The sequence below is a fragment of the Sceloporus undulatus genome, unplaced genomic scaffold, assembly GCF_019175285.1.
Source record: "Sceloporus undulatus isolate JIND9_A2432 ecotype Alabama unplaced genomic scaffold, SceUnd_v1.1 scaffold_17, whole genome shotgun sequence".
Lineage (NCBI taxonomy): Eukaryota > Metazoa > Chordata > Lepidosauria > Squamata > Phrynosomatidae > Sceloporus > Sceloporus undulatus.
In genome coordinates this window covers 2,958,546-2,979,763 of record NW_024802939.1, presented here as the reverse complement: position 1 = coordinate 2,979,763, position 21,218 = coordinate 2,958,546, and the positions used below count along the sequence as shown (strand labels likewise).

At 38.8% G+C, this 21,218-nt stretch overlaps 1 protein-coding gene across 2 annotated transcripts in view; it reads left to right on the top strand.

Annotated features, from left to right (window-relative positions):
- The first annotated feature begins 509 nt into the window (after window positions 1-509).
- LOC121917426 (CDK5 and ABL1 enzyme substrate 1-like) overlaps window positions 510-21,218 on the top strand; it is a 37,375-nt gene continuing 16,666 nt past the window's right edge. The window contains exons 1-3 of one of the 2 annotated variants that reach the window (XM_042443378.1): window positions 511-1,428; window positions 7,174-7,266; window positions 13,109-13,186. In XM_042443378.1, the coding sequence (XP_042299312.1) occupies window positions 7,238-7,266; window positions 13,109-13,186 (107 nt within the window). In that variant the 5' untranslated portion in view covers window positions 511-1,428; window positions 7,174-7,237. Of the gene's footprint in view, window positions 1,429-7,173; window positions 7,267-13,108; window positions 13,187-21,218 lie in introns of both variants that reach the window. The other variant, XM_042443379.1, reaches the window with a different exon arrangement.

Genomic DNA, 21,218 nt, shown 5'->3' with positions numbered 1-21,218 from the left:
TATCCCTGCAGCTTCTCCTGTCCCTCATGAGCTTAGGACTGAAGAAGGCAGCATTGGTCCTTGAAGAATTGCAGTCAGCATCCAGCAGGAGTAGAGCCACTGAAAGATCAGGCTTTGTCAGCCTCCTTAAAGCCTCTGTGGACTGCACACTTTTTCTAGAGTAGCAGCTCTTAATAGGATAATACTCCACCCTGCACCTTCTTCAGTTGCCTGGCCAAGGTTCTGTCAGCTCCTGGTGTGACCCAGAATAATCACTGAGCTGTGTGCTGCAGTCTTCTTCCTCTGGACCCCTTGCCTAGCCAGGCTAGTCCCCATATTCCCCATTAGGAAAGGGTTTCCCAAGTTTCTGTGTAGTATTCGGAGTGGGTGGGCTGTGGTGGTTTGCCCAAAAAAAAGGAAGGGAAAATTCACTACTCTAAGCCCCTGCAGATAGGAAGATGCATGCCATTTATTGATTGGTTTACAAGCTCTAGATGTTGCCGTATAACAAAAGGTTATCAGGATTATTCATACAATAAAAAATGCAGTAAGTATTTAAATCATCAGTTAAAAAATACTAAATATCCAAAATGCCTAAGAGAAGTGAAATAATTTAATCTAGAGCCTAACATATAACCAGGGTGGTGCCTGGTGAGCTGTCTTGGGGAAGGCATTCCCTAAGCTGGATACCACAACTTAGAAGGCCCTCTCTCTTGTAGCCATCTACCTAAATTCATTTAGCAGGTACAGAGGAAGGCCTGCAAAGGTGATCCTTTAGCTCAGTAGTGGGAATTGGATGGGCCCCCATCATCCCATTGGCTATACTGGGTTGTGCTTTGGAGAGTAGCAATGTCTGGAAGGCCAATGATTCTCACCCCTGATTTGGATTCTCTGGCTTCAAGTTATTAAGGGCTTTAAAGATCAACACCAATACTTTGATCTGGCCCTGAAAATGAGCCAGATAACAGTGCAACCAGTATCACAAGATCATATCCACCAATTGCAACTAGCAAGGTAGCTGTCCCTGAAATTTCCAAACCTGACATGTCTGGTCTATTTTTAGTAATACCTTCACAAATAACACATTGCAGAAATTCAAACAGGAGATTATCAAGTCACTAATAACTTTCACCAAGCTATCTCTGTATAGAGAGGGTTGTGACTGGTATCACATTTTAGCTTGATTAAAAGCTTTCCTACAAAGTGAGGTCATCTGTGTTTCAAGTGATCATGATAGATCCAGGAGCATCCCTACAGCTGATCCTTGAGAGAAAGTGTAAACCCTCCAGAACCCAATGTTTTGTTTATTGGAACTCTCTGTTTTCTTCTGTTTAAATTAAGCAGAATTTAATTTAATTTAACTTTTTTTTTTCACAGACGGCGGCTGATTTCCCAGAGGTCTTCACTGGAGACTTTGGAAGACATTGAGGAAAATGCTCCCTTACGGAGGTAGCTATAAATAATGCCTGCATCATTTTTCTGAATTACACACAGTGTCTGATTCTGCCACTAATACATCTGGACAAGAGGGATCCAATAATAATTTGTATTAACTGAAGTCAGCATTTGTCTTGAGCAATTACAGAATCAGGTTCTTTGGATGATGTTACTGCATAGAACCCAATCTTTTCTAACACATATTCCATGATGGTTGTTGTTGTTGCTGTTGTTGTTATTTATATCTCACTTTTTCCCCACAACTGGGACTTAGAGCAGCTCACAACATTATAAAAAACACAGTACAATTAAAAGCATACAAAAGTTGTACTTTAAAATAGAATTAAATTATGACAATATTAAAACAAGTTACATGTTAAAAGAATAAAATATAGTTAAAAAGATGAAAATGTTAAAAATACTGATGTTAATGGGAGGCTTGTACAACTTGTGAGATGGATTAGAGGGTACTCGCTGTAGACAGCAGTTGGTGCAGGATCATGCCCAATTTCCTTGTACAGAGGAAGGTACTCAGACCTCTGAGAACACAAACAGGAGGAACATAGTGCTGAATACACCATCTTTCTATCAGTATAGTTAACACATGGAGGGAACGGCACAAAATTAACCCAAGAAGAAGAGCCCTCCCTCCAGTCCATCTGCCTTGGTCCAGGCCTCAGAGGGAGAGGATAACCACCGGGCCTCATCCGCTTTCCCACCACCATTCCTTTCTCCTTTTGTGTCGTGTCTTTTTAGATTGTAAGCAGGGAACCATGTAATTAAAAATAATAATTGTAAGCTGCTCTGATAGCATTTAGGGCTGAAGAGTGGGGTATAAATACCATAAATAAATAATAAATAAATAAAAATGTGTGAAGATCTGTATTTAGATCCAAGACAGTGGGATCATCATTAAGAGATTATACTTAACCAGTCTGAATGGAATGAAAAGCTGTAGGTAGGTAGTGTCTGTTGGTATGGCGTTGCATGTTAGACAATCTGGCATGACCAACTGGACACATACTATATGTTTGTTTGTTTGTTTGTTTTGTGGCTCAAGTGGTTAAGACGCTGACTCTGTTGATTGCAAGATCAGCAGGTTGACAGTTCAAGGCCTGAGTGCTGCATGATGGGGTGAGCTCCCATCACTAATCCCAGCTTTTGCCAACCTAGCAGTTCGAAAGCATGCAAATGCAAGTAGATAAATAGGTACCACTTCGGTGGGAAGGTAAACAGTGTTTGTGCAGTCATGCTGGCCACATGATCACAGAGTAGTTTCTGACAACACTGGCTCTTTGGCTTAGTAACGGAGATGAGCACTGCCCCCTATGGCCGGACACGACTTGACAATCTTATCAATGGGGAATACTTTTACCTTTTTTATAACTAATGCCTAAATAATCTAAAGGTGCCAGATCATGACTGATCTTGGAAGCTAAGCAGGGTCATCCAGGCTTAGTATTTTGGATGGGAGACCACCAACATATTGTGCTGTTGGCTATATTGTAACAAAAGGAATTGGCAAAACCATCTGAATATTCCTTGTCTAAGAAAATCCTGTGGAATTCATAGGATCTTCAGGCAACTTAAAGACACATAGACACAATACCACACTCTTCAGTCTTGAAGGACTCCCAGAGTGCTGTTATAAATACATACATACATACATACAGTCTATTGAGACAAGCAATAATCAATATTAAAACCACTAAAACAGTAGAATATGAAGACGAGAGATGTTAAAACCTCATAAAGCCAAGGCCTGTTAAAGGCCCATATTTAGAAAGCATGGGGTTCACCTAGCCACAAAAAGGTAGCAAAGTCAGTGCCAGGCAAGTCTCACAATGATGGAGGGTATTCCAGAGATGATGTGCCAGCACCAGGAAGCACCATTACCACCAACTACACTTTAGAATATAAGAAAAGAAATTGGAAGGTTCTTGCAGATTCAAGTGTTCTTTATATCATATAGAACAGTGGTTTATGAAAGTAAAGATCAGTGTTGTGATGAATTTCCAGTGCTTTGCCAAATACAGTACATTCTTTGTAATTCAAACGTACAGAAAGTACTAAATCTGTGATACTTGAAGATAACAATCCTTTAGCTATATGTAACTTGGATGGTGAGCAAAAAAATAATGGCCATGATTGTATTGCTGCTAGTTTGTCTTTTACAAATAATAACAAATATTATTTTCTTCCTTTAAAAAAATTGTACATGATTTTACAAATGAATACTTGTATCTTGTTCCACACCTTTCTTCACCTTCCTACTCCCCTGCTATCTTTTCATTTGAAGCAGGGACCAGGAAATTAGAATTCAACAGTTTACTGGATCTTGTGCAAAAGTAATACAAAGAGCAGATCTCTTTCCAAGTACTGGCTGAATAATTGTCAAGAAATATTTAGATCCACACTGAACTATCTTGTACTACAATTGAGTTGCCTAAAAAGACAGATGATACTTTATCTATTTTGTTGTTGTTGTTGTTGTTGTTGTTGTTGTTGTTGTTTCCCTTCCCTGTTGTGTTTACTACTTATTAACTTGGCTGTGCTATTATGTGCTGTTGTTTAGCTATATGTTCAATTAAAGAGGAACCAGACAGTTTCTTCCTGTTGCAGTTTTGCATCCCTCAGTACATTTTAAGCTAACTTAAATGTTACCTTTTTTCTTACTTTTCTGAAGCATACTGAAAGATTCTTAATATAGCCAGAATGCACACTGTAACACAGGACTAGGGAAGCTATGACCTTACAGTAAGTGGATTTATATCTATAGAGTTGAGGATTTAAAAACCCTAGCATTATAAAACAGCTCATAGTGTGTATTTTACTTACGATTAGATACAGAACTCTATAGATTGGAGCGATCCTATAGAAAAAGACTGGCTGATGAAAGGAACAATGGGGTTGAAGTGCTACTCTACCTCAAAGGTTCCACATTGAGTCTGGGGGGAAAATACAGAATCAATACCCCCTCCCCATTCCCGCATTGCTATAAGGCTACAGCAAGCTCTTCAGGCATAGCAGTAGGTGATCAGGGCTAGAATGATTTGTTCTGGTTGCAGTATGGGATCTTTTGGATGTAAAGTCCCTTGCATGCTCCACATGCCCTTGGGTGGCAGCCATTAATTCTAACATCAACTACTACTACAACAATGAGTTTGGTCCCAGGGCTCCTATTATTATTATTATTATTATTATTATATTTATATCTTGCCCTTTTCCTAAAACTGGGACTCAGGGTGGCTCACAACATTAAAAAAAACAGTATAACTAAAAGCATTCAAAAATAGTACATTAAAATATAATTAAATTATTACAATATTAAGACAAGTTACATATTAAAAGAATAAAATCCAATTAAAAAGATAAAAATGTTGACTCAGCCTTTCATCCTTTCATAGGTCAGTAAAATGAGTACCCAGCTAGTTGGGGGCAGATTGGTTTACAGATTGTAAACCACTTAGGGATTCCTGAATTCAATGTGAAGCAGTACAGAAATGTAAATACTGTTGCTATAATGATTTATTTCTTACCTGTCTCTCTCCAAGGCTCACAGTGGGATACAACATAGATTAAACCACATAAGACCATTCAAACACATTATGTTAAAATACATAAACACAGGGCACATTAAAACCATCCAACATAAAACTGAAATATCATAATTTTAAAGTAATTGTTTAAAATCTGCCAGGTAGGCCTGCCGGAAGAGAGAAATCTTTAATACTGGTTTAAATTCAGACAGCATATTTAGCTGTCAAATCTCTCCAGGCCGGTCATTCCACAGTCTATGGGTGACCGATGAACATGTCCTCTGGGTGACAGTTGTCAGTCTAGTCCTGGCCAGTTGAAATGAATGTCTCCCAGGGGACCTGAGTGTACGGGGCACATTGTGCAAGATGATCCCATAGGTGACCTACATCCAAACCATGTAGGTCTTTAAAAGTATAACCAACACTTTGTGCTTTGCCCAAAAACTAACTGGCAACAAATGGAGTGATTTTAATATTGGTGTGCTGTGATCACTCCTAGATATACCAGCGATCAATCTGGCTGCTGTGTTTTGAATTAATTAAAGTTTCCAAACTTGGTACAAAGGTAGCCCAGTGTAGAGCACATTGCAAAAGTCCAGCCTTGAGATTACCAGTGTGTGCACTACTATCTTTAGGTCTTCCAGTTCTAGGAAGGGGTGCAGTTGGTGTATTAGCTGAATACTAGCATGAAACTGACATAACTAATTTCTCTCCTACTAGTTTCAGTGGGAGGCACATTATTGTTTGTTTGTTTGTTTGTTTGTTTGTTTTAAATGAACTGCTGGCTGGCGAGAAAAAAAATGAGAAAACAGGCAGCATTACCACCCTTCCTTATTAACCTTTATTTTTTATGAAGCGCTGTAAATGAACTTATGCCCTGCCCATGATGAGATGGTATAGCTTGAGAAATAGTGAGCCTCCTGCTACATAATCATCACTGGCTCAGGATTACTCTGATTATCAGCTTGTTAAATTAAACAAAAGTGGTCTGTCTTTCCCTGTCTCCTAAAGGATTAGCAGCAGTCTCCCTAAAAGAGCATTCATGAGAACATTATGAAATGCCTTCTAAATTATTTAAATGCAGCTATAATTGCCAAAAGAAATAAATAATGTTTAATATTTCAGATTCTTTACTTGGGGCCATCTTTCCAGTGGCGTTCTGTTCACAGTGGGGTTTCCTTTAATTGGAACCCAACATAGCTGCTGGTAGGAATAGGAAGGTGTTAAATGGGAGAGTGATGGAAAGAAAGAAGGAAGGAAGGAAGATGTAGCTGGAGATTAAGAGCTCCATGAAAGTGGTACAATTGTTATATAGTTGTATAATTTATGGTCAGTTATCTGATATAACACATATGGAAGAGGACCAAATAATACCTTTCATATTACGATGTTTACCTTTTCCCTGACACAAAACCCTCAATAGAGGAATAGGGGTTTGACTAACGTAAAAACAGTTTTCTTTTTTTTTTAAAAAAATCAAGTTTCTTTCTCTGTCAAGCCTACTCCTCCCAACTCATCTGCTCACAGAATCATAGAATCATAAATTTGTAAGAAACCACAAGGGCCATCAAGTCCAACTCCCTGAAATGCAGAAATACACAATCAAAACACCCATGACAGATGTCCATCCACCTCTGTTTTAAAAGAAGGAGACTCCACCACTCTTCAAGGGAGTGTGTTCCACTGTTGAATAGGTTTTACTGCCAGGAAGTTCTTCCTAGTGTTGAGGTGGAATTTCTTTTCCTGTAGTTTGAATCCATTACTTCGGGTCCTAAAATCTTTACATCAGTTTCTTCACTTTCTTCACAAAGTGTTGCCTGTCAATTCATTGCTGCCTTATCCTCAGTCTCCCTCTGTTAGGTGCCTTTGGTCTTCCTTCCTCTTGCCTCTGTGGAAGCTAAGGAATGCAGATACTATAACATTTCTTTAGCACACTTGCCATCTCTTTGTCACAACTTTAAAGCGGGGGAGGAAAGGCCAAACATTTTAAGAAAAATTCTCTTTCCATATTCCAACAGTCTGCTATGAACAAGGAACTTGAGCCTTCTCTGAAGTCTTTTTGTTTTTAGACATTATTATTGTTCTTGTTTCTGAAGATTCCTAAATGGAGAGTGTTAACTTAAATAATTTGTCTGGTCTTTCCTTCCTGCTTTTGTGTTGAGGTATTTCAGCGAACCCTGTACAGAACATAATTGTTTGAACATTTGTTCTTTTTCAGATGCCGGACTCTGTCAGGCTCACCCAGACCAAAGAACTTTAAGAAGGTTCATTTCATCAAGAACATGCGACAGAATGATACACGGAGTGGAAGGTATTTTACTGGCAAATATCTCTTGACTAAGGGTAGAGAGGCAGTATAAGAAAAATATCAGTGGGGAAGTGAGTTTTTGTGGGAGTCAGTGACTCCCTTTTGCATTAGAAATTGGATTTTTATGCATATATATATGAGAGAGAGCAAGGAAAAAATGGCATATCTGATGAATCTCTTTTGTATTCTGAAGTCTGAAAGCTGGGCTAGATGTTAGAGACATGAAAAAAATTCCTGCCATTAGATCCATGGTGTTGTAGCAAATTCTCCATCACACAGCTGTTTGTACACCCAATGTACAAACCATTTCCCTCTGAAACAACAAGCAACTTCACTGAAGAAGAATGGGATGAAGCTACTTGCCATGTGGCATTAAACATGCCTATATGAGCATGTAAAATTTACAGGTGGTGGAGGTTCCTAACAGGGATGCTGTTCCTTATGTTGAGAAAAACATGTAATACCAGTGTATTTGTCATAAGAAAATGAGCTTCATGTAAGTCTGTCAATGCCTGCTGGTTATCAAAGCTCAAAAATAACTGGTTGCAGATAACTCACTATGTGCAATTCATTCCTTTCAACAGTAGCAAAGATAGAGCTATATTACATTATGGCTGTATCTTGATGAGGGATAAAATTACTATTTTGCTGGTATTACTAACTTTTAGTTACTTTTATACTTGGGATGTGGCCTCTGTAGGAAAATTACATGGTTGAAGTTCTGAGTCTTGGTTCTTGTGCTGCTGCCCCATGCTCTGTTGTGCATCTTGAGCGTTTTTATAAATTTGTATATATGTATGGCATTTTAAAAGTATGAGTACAAAGAAAAGGAGAAGAATAGGAGAACAAAAGAAAGCAAAAGGGAAGTGGAAGCACATAAAATGTACATTTATTTGAGCTGGCCGCATTTCCAAAAATACATTTTTTTTCAAGTTGAACTTTTTATGCAGTAGCTAAAGCTGTTAAGTTCTTCTGACTCTTGAATGATAGATGCTGAATGTTTATCTTTCTGACCTTGGAGTATAAATCTTTTTGCAAGAGCAAAAGCAAGCAGGAGCCAATAGCATTGACTTTCAGTTAAATCCCATCTCAGAGGAATATAATGTTATGTTAACTCTAAAGAGATACAGACAATCTGATTTTTGTTCCAGTCAACTCTAACTTTGTTAACATCAGATTTAATGCTTTCCAACAAATGTTATAAACTAGACTTCTTGGTTTCAATATCTCTGAGGATATGATTAACATTTTCAACAGGTTGGCTCAGGTGCTGAGAGCTGATGGTCCATATATAGACAACCAAAAAGTTTGGAACTGTAAATATTGCCACTTTATATGTGTGGGAAACTGATAAGTAGGCTGCAATATGGAAAATGGCAAAAATTCTTGGTCAGGACCAGTCAGTTGATCCAAAATATAAATCCCACAGTCAAATCAATTTCTCCCATAAAAAGTGTTGTCTTGTAATTGGATTCCCCAATACAGTTTGTTTAGTATGATCCTATGGATCAAATTGTAACTGACAACATATTAGACTTCAAGATACCCTGGCAACAAAGATCAAAGGGAGCACCATCCCTTTTTTAATTAAATGAACAGGCAAACCACCCAAAAATAAATTAACTTTCCAAACTTTGCTAGTGGTAGCTGTATATGAAAGCTATGGGGTTTTTGTTTGTTTGTTTGTTTCTAGTACTGAAGGCCATGTGCTTCTCAGACAATATTCTTGTGGATGTATCCTGCTTGTGGGCTTCCCATGGGCATCTGTTTTGCCATTTCAAGAACAGGATGTAGTTCTTGACAGGCATTTGGTCTGATCCAACTCAATGGGACTTATGTATAAGAAAGATGAGGAGAGGTTCTGTTGAAAGTACACTTGTCCCTCCACATTCGCTGGGATTAGGGACACAGGATCCCCATGAATGTGAAAAAACCACAAATAACAAAAACACTATGTTTTTACCTGAGATAACACCTCTCTTGGGAATCTCTAGGTCCTTCAGTGCAACATTGGGATCAAATTTTGCCAGACATTGACCATAGAAATGTGTTGGAGGAGCTACAAATGCCTAGTGCAGTGTTCTCTCTAGGAATTTCTAGGTCCTTCAGTTTGACTTTTGATTAAAGTTGACCATAGAGTTGCGCTGGAGGAACTGGATATTCCTAGAGAGAACATAGTAATAAAATCCATGAATAATCACATCAGCAAAAGTCAAAGCCACAAATGTGGAGGAATGAGTGTATGTGCATCTGCATTTGGTCCTGCATCAAAAATAGTTATCTGCACTCTTCAACCCTTCAGATTTCATCCATAGAATCTTAACAGCTTTCTTCATTCAAATACACAGGTTGGAAATCAGTCCTTGTGTGCATAGTTGATCTTACCTATTTTTGGCAGCCTGTCACATGTGGCTTGGCAAAAGATGCTTACAGAAGTAGCAAGTAATGGGCATTTTCCTTTCTAGCAACACTCTGATACAGGGATGTAGCCATCCCCCCCTCCCTGTTAGATGCAGTGAATGGTGTGTGATGCTGTGCTGCTGCACCCAAGCCTCATTATAATGGTGGCACTTAGTCTGGAACCCCCCCCCCCCTTTCCCAAAATCCTGGCTACATCCCTGTCTGATACATGTGCTACTTTACTTCTCCCTTACTATGCTAAACGGGGCAGAAATGAGGATGAGAAACATGTTATAAGTAGACAAAGAAACACCAGATAATGCCCAAGGGAACTCAGCTACAGTAGATAATGTGAAGTACCATAGCTCCTTTATGAGCCCATTAGAACTCAAAGATTGTCTGAAGAGACCATTCTCTCTCTCTCTCTCTTCTACCACCTTCTCAAGCTTGTTTGGTGGGAACAAGGGAGAGGTCCTTCTCAGGGCTGCTCTCAGACTTTGGAACTCCCTCCCAAGAGAGGCCAGGATGTCCCTGTCTTTGCTGCCCTAGACAGGTGAAAATACTTTTGTGCTGTCAGGCTTTTACAAACTGATTAGGGTTGAGCTTTTACTGCTGTGTGGTGCAGTTTTTAATGTTTGTATATACAGTGAGTCCTTGTTATCCGCTGGGGTTTGTTTCCAGCACTCCCCATGGATAACAAAATTTGTGGATGTTCAAGTCCCATTAAATACAGTGGCATAGTAAAATGATGTCCCTTATCTAAAATACAAAATCAAGGTTTGCTATTTGGAATTTAAATATTTTTTTGAATATTTTCAAACCGTGGATTCTTGAATTGATGGATAAAAAAATCTGGGGATAAGGAGGGTCAACTGTAATCTTTTAATACATTTTAATGTTTACCATTTTACCATTATAAATAGCTTAATTGTTTTTAAAAGTGTCTGATTTATACTTCTATTAATGATTTTGTATTGTTTTTAATTTGTGTTGCTTTGAATATGTTATTAGCTGCTTTGAGTCCCATTATTGGGAAAAGGTGGGATATAAATAAATAGCCAGCCTTGGTTTGCGTATCCAGTGTAGAGTTTAGATGGATGAAAAATAGCAGTACCTGCTAGAAGCTACTTTAGGTACTTTGGGTATGAAAAGTACAGAAAGGAAACTGGAACTGCAGGACATGACCCTGGACAAATGTTGAGCATATCCCTGACAAGCAAAAAAATCAGGTCACATAAAGGAAGAGATCTATACAGGCTGTAGCAAGAATGAGTAATGTCTGTTCCACAGGTTGCATGTGGTCTGTTGAGGCCCCAGGGCCCCTCTTGACACCCCCTTACACCTGTGTGTGCATGTGTGTGTAAAAATGGCCAATTGCACCCCCCAGAAGCCTGCAATAGTTGTGAATGGCCACGTTAAGGTTGCTTTGCTAGACTAATTCTGCTCAGGAGAATCAGGAGAGAGAGCCAGTGATAGAGACTGAGCCAATTTTTTGGCGAGGAGACATTGTTTTAGACGAAGACTAAAGCACACTGTACAATATTGCACCATAGAAAGTCTTAAACTAGGGCAGACCATTTTCCTGTCTAGCCCAGCAGTGCCTGTTCTGACTGGAAGGAGCTTTCTAGAATATCAAACAATGAGACCTTCTGCATCATTCCCTACCTTACCTTGTTAACTGGAGACTGGAGGCGGGACCACCTAAATTCAAAACAAGTTTTCTACTACTGAGCAATGGTCCTTTTCTCTAGCAATGGCTGGGAGCTTTCTTCTATGCCTCTTCCTCATTAATGTGACTGAAAATGTCTTGAAATACCTTTGGGTATTAGCCTTCTGGTAATAACTACAAGCTAATTAAAGACTTGGTTTTTTTCCAGTTTAAATGAAGCTTCTAATTTCCTCATGAATAAATAGATTTAAAAAAAAAATTAAAGTGAAATGGCTGCTCAGTTTCTGCAATCTGATGCTATGCTTCCCCCCCACCCAACTCCTTCTCTTAGAGTAGGAAGAGGCAGTTCTCCAATGTTAGAAGTATGTGTTAATTATGATTTATAATTCTAAACAAAAGTCTGGATATTTTAGTCTAAATGCTTCTTGACGTTGGGTTCCTAAGCATTACTGGCTGCACTAAAAGGGCATTCCTAGTAGGTTAATATCTAAAGAAGGCATCTTGCTCCCAGCTCCACTTGCAGTTCCAGTTCGAAGCCTTGCACATCTCATCTTAGCATGCACCAAAGTTAGACTGCATGCACCAAAAAGAATGGCATGTCAGATGCTCTTGTAAACTTAATTACTGCTCCGTATTGTAGTTAGTGTAATTTTTGTGTGAAAGCACAATAGAGTGAAGTCATCTGTTTGATGTTAGATTCCGTTAGTGTATAAGTGGTTGCATTGTCATCTGCTCAGCAGGCACCAATTATTGTTGCATTTATGAACTCTGGCTTAGAGGACCCATTTATTTCTCAACCACCGCTGGCACAGTGCTCAGCCAAAAGAAGAAGAAAATCATCTGTCTGGCCCATCAGTAATTTCCCTTGGGCTGCCTTGTCAAAGATCTTTAAAAATAATGAAAGAGACAGAAAATAACTGTTTCCTTTCTGGGTCTTTATGTCAGTAGACAAAATAAAATGTGGAATAAAATGATCATAGTCATACAGTTTTAATGTTGTCTTTTCCCTTCTTCCCTCCTGTACCAACTTTATTAAATACATTGGGACACTGACAGGCTAAATAATCATGTTAATAACCTCTGTTCTGCATTGGTTGTGTCTGACACTAACTGGTTGTGCCTAAATGTAAAGAGTAGGGTTACCAACTTGCTTAGTTCAGTGTCAAAGATACTGAATGTACAAGATTAATTTCCATTTTGTATAGGCTACAAAGTTTTTCCTTGTTGTCACTTTGCTTATAAAGATGGTACAGTGTCCAAAACAGTTGGGACGCTGCATTGGCCCAACTCCAGAGTTCTCACTTTTCTCCTTTCCATCTACTAGAGATATGATAAACACTATGCTCTTTCAAAGCACTGACCACATGGTTGGAGAGCAGGTGTTCAGCAGCTTCTATAGTCTGCAGGTTCTTAGTATTTGATGTGGGTGTGTGCATGCACACACATGTGCCTTCCTCTGAAATTTAGCCTACAGCCTCTGATATCCCCTGGCAGTTTCCCATCCCAGTGCTTCCAAGATAAGATCTTGTGTCTTCAAGGTATTTAGGGTACTTTAGTGCCTTAGCTTACTGTCAGATAGAACCACATAGTGTGGTTTATACAGAGGTACAGACAAATTTTGACATTTTAAAAAATCCATAGTCTAGAGCAGAACAGTAGAAAACACGACAGTGGAAGGAAAGTGGGTGGAATTTTGGCCAATCAAAATTATGACTTTGAATTTAATTCAACTGATAGATTTCTTCCCTATATCATGTCCTTTATTTTGTTTTGTAGAATAGTCCTTATTAGTGGAAGAAGATCTTTCTGCAGCATATTTTCAGTGCTGCCATATCGAGACTGTAGCCATGTTGGGTATGTATGTTTATTTCTTCACAACATTGAGTTTTTCTATGGCTGAGATCCAGTTTGACACCATTGGAACACTCCCTCCCACCCACATACCTAGGCAGGATCCAGGTAGAGAGGGAGGACGCCTCCAGCTGGCATAGTGGGCAATTCCACAGGTGGCAATTTGTAGATGAGAGTGTAACTGTTTGACCAGTATCTCACTTGTTTGCTGTGCCACCAGGCCTCTGCACCCAATTTCAGACCCATAACCGGGCAAGGAGATCTGGCACATTTCCTTGTGCAAGTGTGGAAAATGTACAGTGTCCTGTTTCTCTGGGAGATGTGTAAATGTTGTACCAGCACTGGATCCAACATTGGATGTTTATTAATACTGTTTGACAACAGCTGTGTTTGTTTTTGTTTTGGTAGGATGAGACAAATTTGACCTCAGAGCAGATGGGTTACATCTGGCCAATAGATCCTTACAGAAGAGAGTAACATAACAGCCTGTGAGGTGACATAGTGCCAGGGTTGGTTGTTGGTAGTTACAACTTTCAAACTGGAATTGACTGGCAGATACCATACAAAGCTAAATTTTGGTAGATGCCTTGCTGAAGCCATTATAATAAAAGGAGAGTTATTTAGGTCAAAAACATCTATTGGCCATATCCGTACATTAAATGCATCTTTGTGTTTAACAAAACATGCAGGTTTTGAAAAATGGCTATAGTGTAATTTGAGGTAGGGCTCATAATTTTCAAGAATGAAGTAAGTGTAGAGGACAAATTTGAAATCTCTTTTCTGAAGCTAGCATTTGCTTTTTGGGGGTGGGGGATGGGGAATCCTACATCAGCAGCAGGATTTTCCATAAAGTAAATAGTGGCTTCAGAGGAGGTTTTCCTCAAGACTAAAGTTTTAGAAAGACTAAAATTATACTTCTATACTGGACATGATCACAATAATTACTAGATTCTCATTGTGTTCCTTAGTTTGTGTATCCACCTTCTTGAGCTAGAGAGCATTTTCAGATTAGAGTAGCCCCACCTTATCTGTGGGGAATAAATTCCAAGACCTCCCATGGATGTCTGAAACTGCTAATAGCACTGACCCCTATATATGTAATGTTTTCAGACCATGATAGACCACAGGTTACTGAAACTGTGGAGAGCAAAACTATAGGTGGGGGGGGGCTACATTATATTCTCGGACTGTGGCTGAGTGCAGTTGATTGATACTACAGAAATTGAAACCATAGATAAAGATGAACTACTGTAATCGTCTTTATCTTCTACTATAAGCAGAAGCATTTTCATCGCACACTGGATTGTATTGCCAGATAATGTTGAATTTTCAGGCTTCTGTTCTTATAGCAAGCTGTGGCTTTTCTTTTTTGTTTTTAGGTTTTAAAAAATCTGGTTAATATTTAATTATCTTGTAAATTATTCACATACTGAAATGTTCAGCTGTTGTTATCACTTAAAGAGCCAGTGCCCAGTAAAATTCCTTCATTGATTTTTATAGCTGTGTATCTGTATTCAGATAATCCAATAAATGTTCTGCTTATTGAAACAACAGGGCTGTATATCCTTCTCCTTAAGGAAAACTCTCCTGATTGTGTATTTTATTTTCTATATTGCAGTAAAGGGCCTTTATTGAGCTGTAACTCTACATTAATTTTATTTGTAAAACATATAACAGAACGACAACTAGGGAAGTCCCTGTTCCAAGAAACACAAAATGTAATAACTTCTTCAAGTAAAATTCAACATTTAATACTCTTTTGTGAAGAGCATGTTAGTGTCATACTATGAGAAAACATGTTTGTTTGCTTTAAAACATCTACAGGCCACACCAGCTTACATCAGAACCGCAGTGCTATGGAGAGATGGCTAATATGTTTCAATAGCAGATTGATTTTATACACCACCACCATCTGCTATAATCTGTGGAGGGATTTATAGCTAACAATAGCTAATAGCCACTTATGGAAAAAAAAGTTTTGGTTTTTGGAATATTTCAGATTTCAGAAATTCAGATGATGCAGACTCACTCTATAATACTATAACTTGCACTGTGAAATCAAAAGTTTTTATTAGTGGATGTAATGATAATGATGAAATCATACAGGTTCGGAGAAAATAATTTTATCCAAAGTAAAATTTAGACATACTGTATACCACAAAGTGTCTTGGGTCTCTTTCAGACCTGAGACTCCTGGCCTGATCTCAGGGATAGTTGAAAGGATCTTTATCCCTTAATTGTCATCCATATAGAAAGTAGTTTTCATATTGTGGTATGCATGTGTGAGGGTGTATGTGTTTGTACACACACATGATGCAGAAAGAGAGAATGGGGGCTCTTAAGTGTAAGTATAAGGAATTGTGGCTTGGCAGATGTTGGTATGCTAGTTAGGGCTGATGGGAGTTGTAGTTTAACAATAGGTGAAGTGCCATAGTCCCCTTTTCCTGCTCTGGAGGTATGTCTGAATCACTGTCTTGTTGTGGATCTCCTGCGTGATCTGGAAGTTGACCTCTATTCCTCCCTACCCCCTTTTGAAATTGTACTTCTAGTGAACTAATACAAAGTTAGCAAATCTTGCCCTTTGCTATCAAAAATAAAGACTAGGGTTGATTGCTTCTGGAAACTGCATACTTTCACACTGCTTTCAGAAATGCTCTGTGGGCAGTATATAAATGGTCTTTTTCAAGTATTTCCAAAGAAATACTTTTTTCACTTATCCTAAAGAAAATATTGGGTAATCAGTTTTTCCCAATTCTTCCAGAAAAGGGAAAGTGTTTTTGGGGGGGAGGGGGCAAGTATTGTACATAATACCATTTTAATTTGTTTAAAATATTTGTTTTTGTCTGTTAAGAAAATTGGACATGGGAGGAGACTGAAACTTGGGGCCATTACAGTATTTACAACTACTCAGGTAACAATGTCATAAAAGGGCTAACTTGCAGGCTTAGTACTATGTGAACTATGTCATAAAATGCCCCATCTACCTGGATGAGGGTTAATCACAGTTACAGCTCTGTACAGAGTTAATTATAAATAAATACCATAAATAAATAAATGCTAAATAAATTATGGTGAGGAAGAAGAAATCTGATTGTAAAGGAGGAGGGATAAAACATAACAGTGAAGCAGCTGTCAGAACCTCAGTAAGTGAAATGATGTTAAAGCCTTTTTATGATAAATATTGAGGATGAGCTGTTGTTTCACAGTGGTCATTCCTAGAAAGGAAAGCAAGTATTTATTTCTTTGTTAAAAGAAAGAAAGAAATAAATAAAAATGAAAACCTTGAGGCATACTTTGTTTTGATCAAGCTAAAAATAAGAACATTGCAATAGCTGTCCCCTGCAATCCACTGAAACTAAAATTAAGCACAATATATGAATTCTTTTTGATCTCTGTGCACAAACTAATTGCTATATGTTTTCAAATAATTTCTGACTTGTGGCAACCATAAGGCAACCCTATAATGGGGTTTTCTTGGCATGATTTGTTCACAGAGGGTTTGCTCTTGCCTTCCTCTGAGGCTGAGAGCATGTGATTTGCCCAAGGTCTCCAAGAGCCCTAGTCCAACATTCAACACAATGCTAAGCAAACTGATGCTCACCCTTTACAGGCTTATTTTAAGTAGAATATAAATGTCAAACTGTGTAAGCAGCAATTGCTGTGTTTGGAATAAGCCAATTTGTAACTTTACTACTGAATCAATTTATTTTCTAGAGGCCAGTTTTTGGAAAACAGATTTGGGAATAAACTAGTGTTTTTAGATGGGATGTTGTCCAGTCTCCTAGTTTCTGTCTCTTACATTTGTAGAAGTTGACTGAACTTAATAATGCCACTTCTTTTTGCAAGCTTTACGTGTTTAAAACATACACCTTTTTAAAAGCATCAATGGACTGATGAATGTACAGTGGATAACGTTTACGTTTAAACCTAAACTCCTTGCTTTCAAGGTTCTTGTAAAGAAAACATGATAGATTAGCATTTCTCCACTTGTTTGTTTTTAAAGTAGGTAAATAAAATAACAGTGAATTACCATGGCAGATGAAAACGAGCTTCACTGGGGCAAACTGCACATTATGCTTTAGCCACATGCAACAAATCTCCACTTTGCATCAGAGAGAGGAAGGAAGCTACCCTTGGCTATAGTGAGGAGAAAACACCCAACCACTCTCATTAGTGCAATTGCTTTAGACTTGTAAAGATTGAAACTTGTTGATCACAAAAGTATTCAGGCATAAGTGTCACTGAGAAACAATGGGGGAAGAGGTAAGCATCCCCTACCTCTCATACCAGTTCAAATGGCCTGCTAAGGCACTTTGTAAGATTGGCCCTTATTACATGTGTGGGTGAAGTTTAACATAAATTGACCTTTATTAATCCTATTTCAAGATTAAGGGGGTTCAAAATCAACATATTGAATTTAACTGATTTAAAATTATTCTCTCTTAATTACACAGTCTCTGTAAATTTGTGCTACCATGAAGACCATGATCCTCATTTATTCCAGTAAAAGGGGAATATCCACATGCACAAATGAATATTTAATTAGTGTTGATTGATGTTGTGCAAATGAAAAAAACTAGAAAACCTATATATGCATTAGTGTTTCTATACTCAAAATATTTGGATCATATTATGCTTATAGGTACACAGTTTTTGTTTACAAAGGTTTTTCTTCTGTCTTAAAGAATAATGTTTCATTTAGAGAGCATTAAAAAAATCACTCATACTTTCCGTCCAACTTAAATTATTTAAGTAATGGTGCAAAATTTGTAAAGAGATTATTTCAGTTGTGTAGACTTATTAACTCTGTTAATAAATAAATAAATAATAAATAAATTTTACCTAAATAATGTGTAAATACTGCTTCATAGTTTTCACTTCCTGAGGTACAAATGTAAACACTTTCTTTATCACAAGAGTCCATGTGACCAAGCGTAAGGTAGGAATTCCACATGCAAAAATCCACTGTGGCTCCCCTGGCACTACCCACCAGGAATCGTCATTACACCATGACAACACAACCATTTTGTTGCTGTGGGAGGAGGAGGATTGGATAAGCGCCTGAGGTTAGCCAGACACAGATTGAGGACACCTTTCATCAAGGTCCTTCTGAAGTCTCAGTTTATGATGTCATCAGACTGTGCCAGATGTTTCTTTGATCCCCTCAGCTCTCCCCCCGGGATTGGGGGCCATGGGGGCTTATAGGGGGTTAAAGGGGGGGGGGGAGGTCCAGTCTCCACAACAACCAAAAAAACAAATATGTATGAAAGTATAAACTGGGCTTACACTTGCATTATGTCACTAGCAGGATGCCAGTCTATTTTTATCTACATATAAGATAAGATCTACAAGATGCAGTGGTGGACTTTGGTATCTAATGCCATTGGAACAAGGACTTCCTTTCCCTTTTCTTCCTGCTGTAGCCCTTTGTTATACTCAGACCCTGATCCAGAGGGTTGACAGTGTTCCAGAATAGATTTTTACAGTGCAGGAGTGAAGAAGAATTGCTAATTCTATCAGAAACAGTAAAATTGAGTGGAAGTATAAAATTAGATTCTGGTCCTAGATAGAAATAGATTAACTATAATTAGAAGTTCTCAACTTTCTTTTCCTACATTTTGTACAAGGACGTAGCCAGGATTTTGGGAAGGGGGGGGGTCAAGACTAAGTGCCACCATTTTGAGAGGCTAAGAGCCCCCCCCCCCCAAGACACAAAAAGAGGGTCGAGCGTTTACCCTCGACACCTCGATGGCACCACTTTAACTTCCGTTATGGCTTCGTGCAATGGAATCTTGGGAACTGTAGTTGAGTCATCTGTCAGGTGCCACAACAAACTACAAATCCCAGCATTTCACAACATGGAGCCAAGGGCAGTTAAAGTGGCATCAAACTGGATTATTTTTTCAGTGCAGATGCAAACTGAGTCCTTCCTCTGAAGGTGTTTACATCAGATAAATTCAGCTCGATAAAGCAAAGTGCAGCTGCTCGAGCAATGAGCGGCAGCCACTCTGTTCATGCTCAGAGACACTCTGTTCATGCTCAGAGACACTGTATTCCAATTTGAGCTACGAACCCAGGCTGCATCCACACATTTCATTCCCACTTCCAAGAGGGATTTTTAATTTTGAGACACACACACACACACCCCTCTTTTAATTCCAAGACCTATCTATCTATCTATCTATCTATCATAATTTTTAATTCCAAGCCATTATACGTTCCTTTCTTTTTATATTAAACAAACCCCTTTAAGAGAATCCTATTTTGGGAGAAAGGCAGGGTATAAAATCAATCAATAAAAAATTATAGTGCAATAGTCCATCAGTGCATGGCTTACATTATAAGAGTTTATACCTTTATACATTTAAAAACTATTAAAATCACAGTAGGCTCAGAGTGCTACAGAATCATGGAATCATAGAGTTGGAAGAGACCCCAAGAATGACCATCCAGTCCAACCCCATTCTGCCATGCAGGAACTCCCAGTCAAAGCATCCTCAACAAATATGTAATGGAGGTGTCCATCTACATTGTAGAAAGATATACTATAGATTAATGCTATGGAAAATCACCACCTTGAGTCCGTATATTGGGAGAAAGGCGGGATATAAGAAAATAACAACAACAACAATATCTGGGTATTGTAGTTTTGTGAGACATTTAACCTTCTTTGTCAGAGAGCTCTGGTGGCACAACATACTACAAATCGCAGGATTTTCCATAGCATTAAAGCAGTGTCGAACTGGATTATTTCTGCAGTGTGCAGCCTTATTAAACTGCAGTTCCCATCAGTCTGTGGTGCTGCTGGATGATGGGGCCTGCAGTCTAGCATTGCCTGGAGCAGGGCCATAGGACTCCACAGCCACGATTCATCATCTTAGATTGATTTCATATATTAATTAATTAATCATAAAAACATAGAGTAGAAGAGACCCCACGAAGGGCCATCCAGTCCAACCCCATTCTGCCATGCAGGAACTCTCCATCCCCATTGACATGCTGAAAAAGGGCCAGCTAACTGTATTTTATTCTATTTGTCTTTTAAAAAAGAGAAAAAACAAGGCTGGAAGGAAGCCTCTTGCCTTTTTGCATCACAGACCCACCTCTTTTTTGTTGTTGCAAAAATCCAGAAATGACTGTTTTTGAAAACATGAGTCCATTCTCAGGAGAAATGTCCCGAGTAGAGTCTGAGTCTCCTTTCTCTGGACTTCCAAAACCCCAAACTGACCCTGAGAGCATCTGGTCTGACCCCCAACTCAAGGAAACTTGGAAATCCTGAAGGTTTAGATCAATTACTGAATTATTGAATTATACAAGGCATAGTGGTCTCAGGGTTTTGCTGAAGCTCAGTATGCAGAAGCACAACGTTATTTTAAAAATATTGTGCATTAAATTATCTTCAGTCTATGTCTATGAGATGCATATGAAACATACATGGATCCCATCTCCCAGTATATCCCATTAGACATACTGTACAGTGGTACCTCGGGATACGAAATACCCAGGTTACGAAATTTTCGGGATACGAAAAAATCCCATAAGAAATAATTGTTCCGGGTTACGAATGTTTTTTCGGGTTACGAAAAAACTTTTGGTGCTTTTCGGCGCTATTTTACACGGAATCGCGGCTTTTCCCCATTAGCGCCTATGGCATTTCGGCTTACGAAGGCTTTTCGGGTTACGAAAGCGGCCGCGGAACGAATTACTTTCGTAACCCGAGGCACCACTGTATATTTCCTTTTAGAAGCTTCCTTCCTTCCTTTTTTCTTTCTTCCTTTCTCCCCTTCCTCTTCCTCCCTTTCTTTTCCTTCTTTTCTTCAGTTCTCCCTCCCTCTTATTCTTCCTTCCTTTTTTCCCTTCCTTCCCTTCTTCTTCCTTCTTCTGCAAAAGCACAAGGGAGGAAGGAGGAGGAGGAGGAGTGGAAGCCAGACTCTGAAGGAAACGAAAGCGAAAGGAGTCACAGGACTCTCTCTCTCTCTCGCTCCCTCTATCTCTGAGCTTGTAACTGGCATTCAAGCTTCCGCCTCCGCCCCCC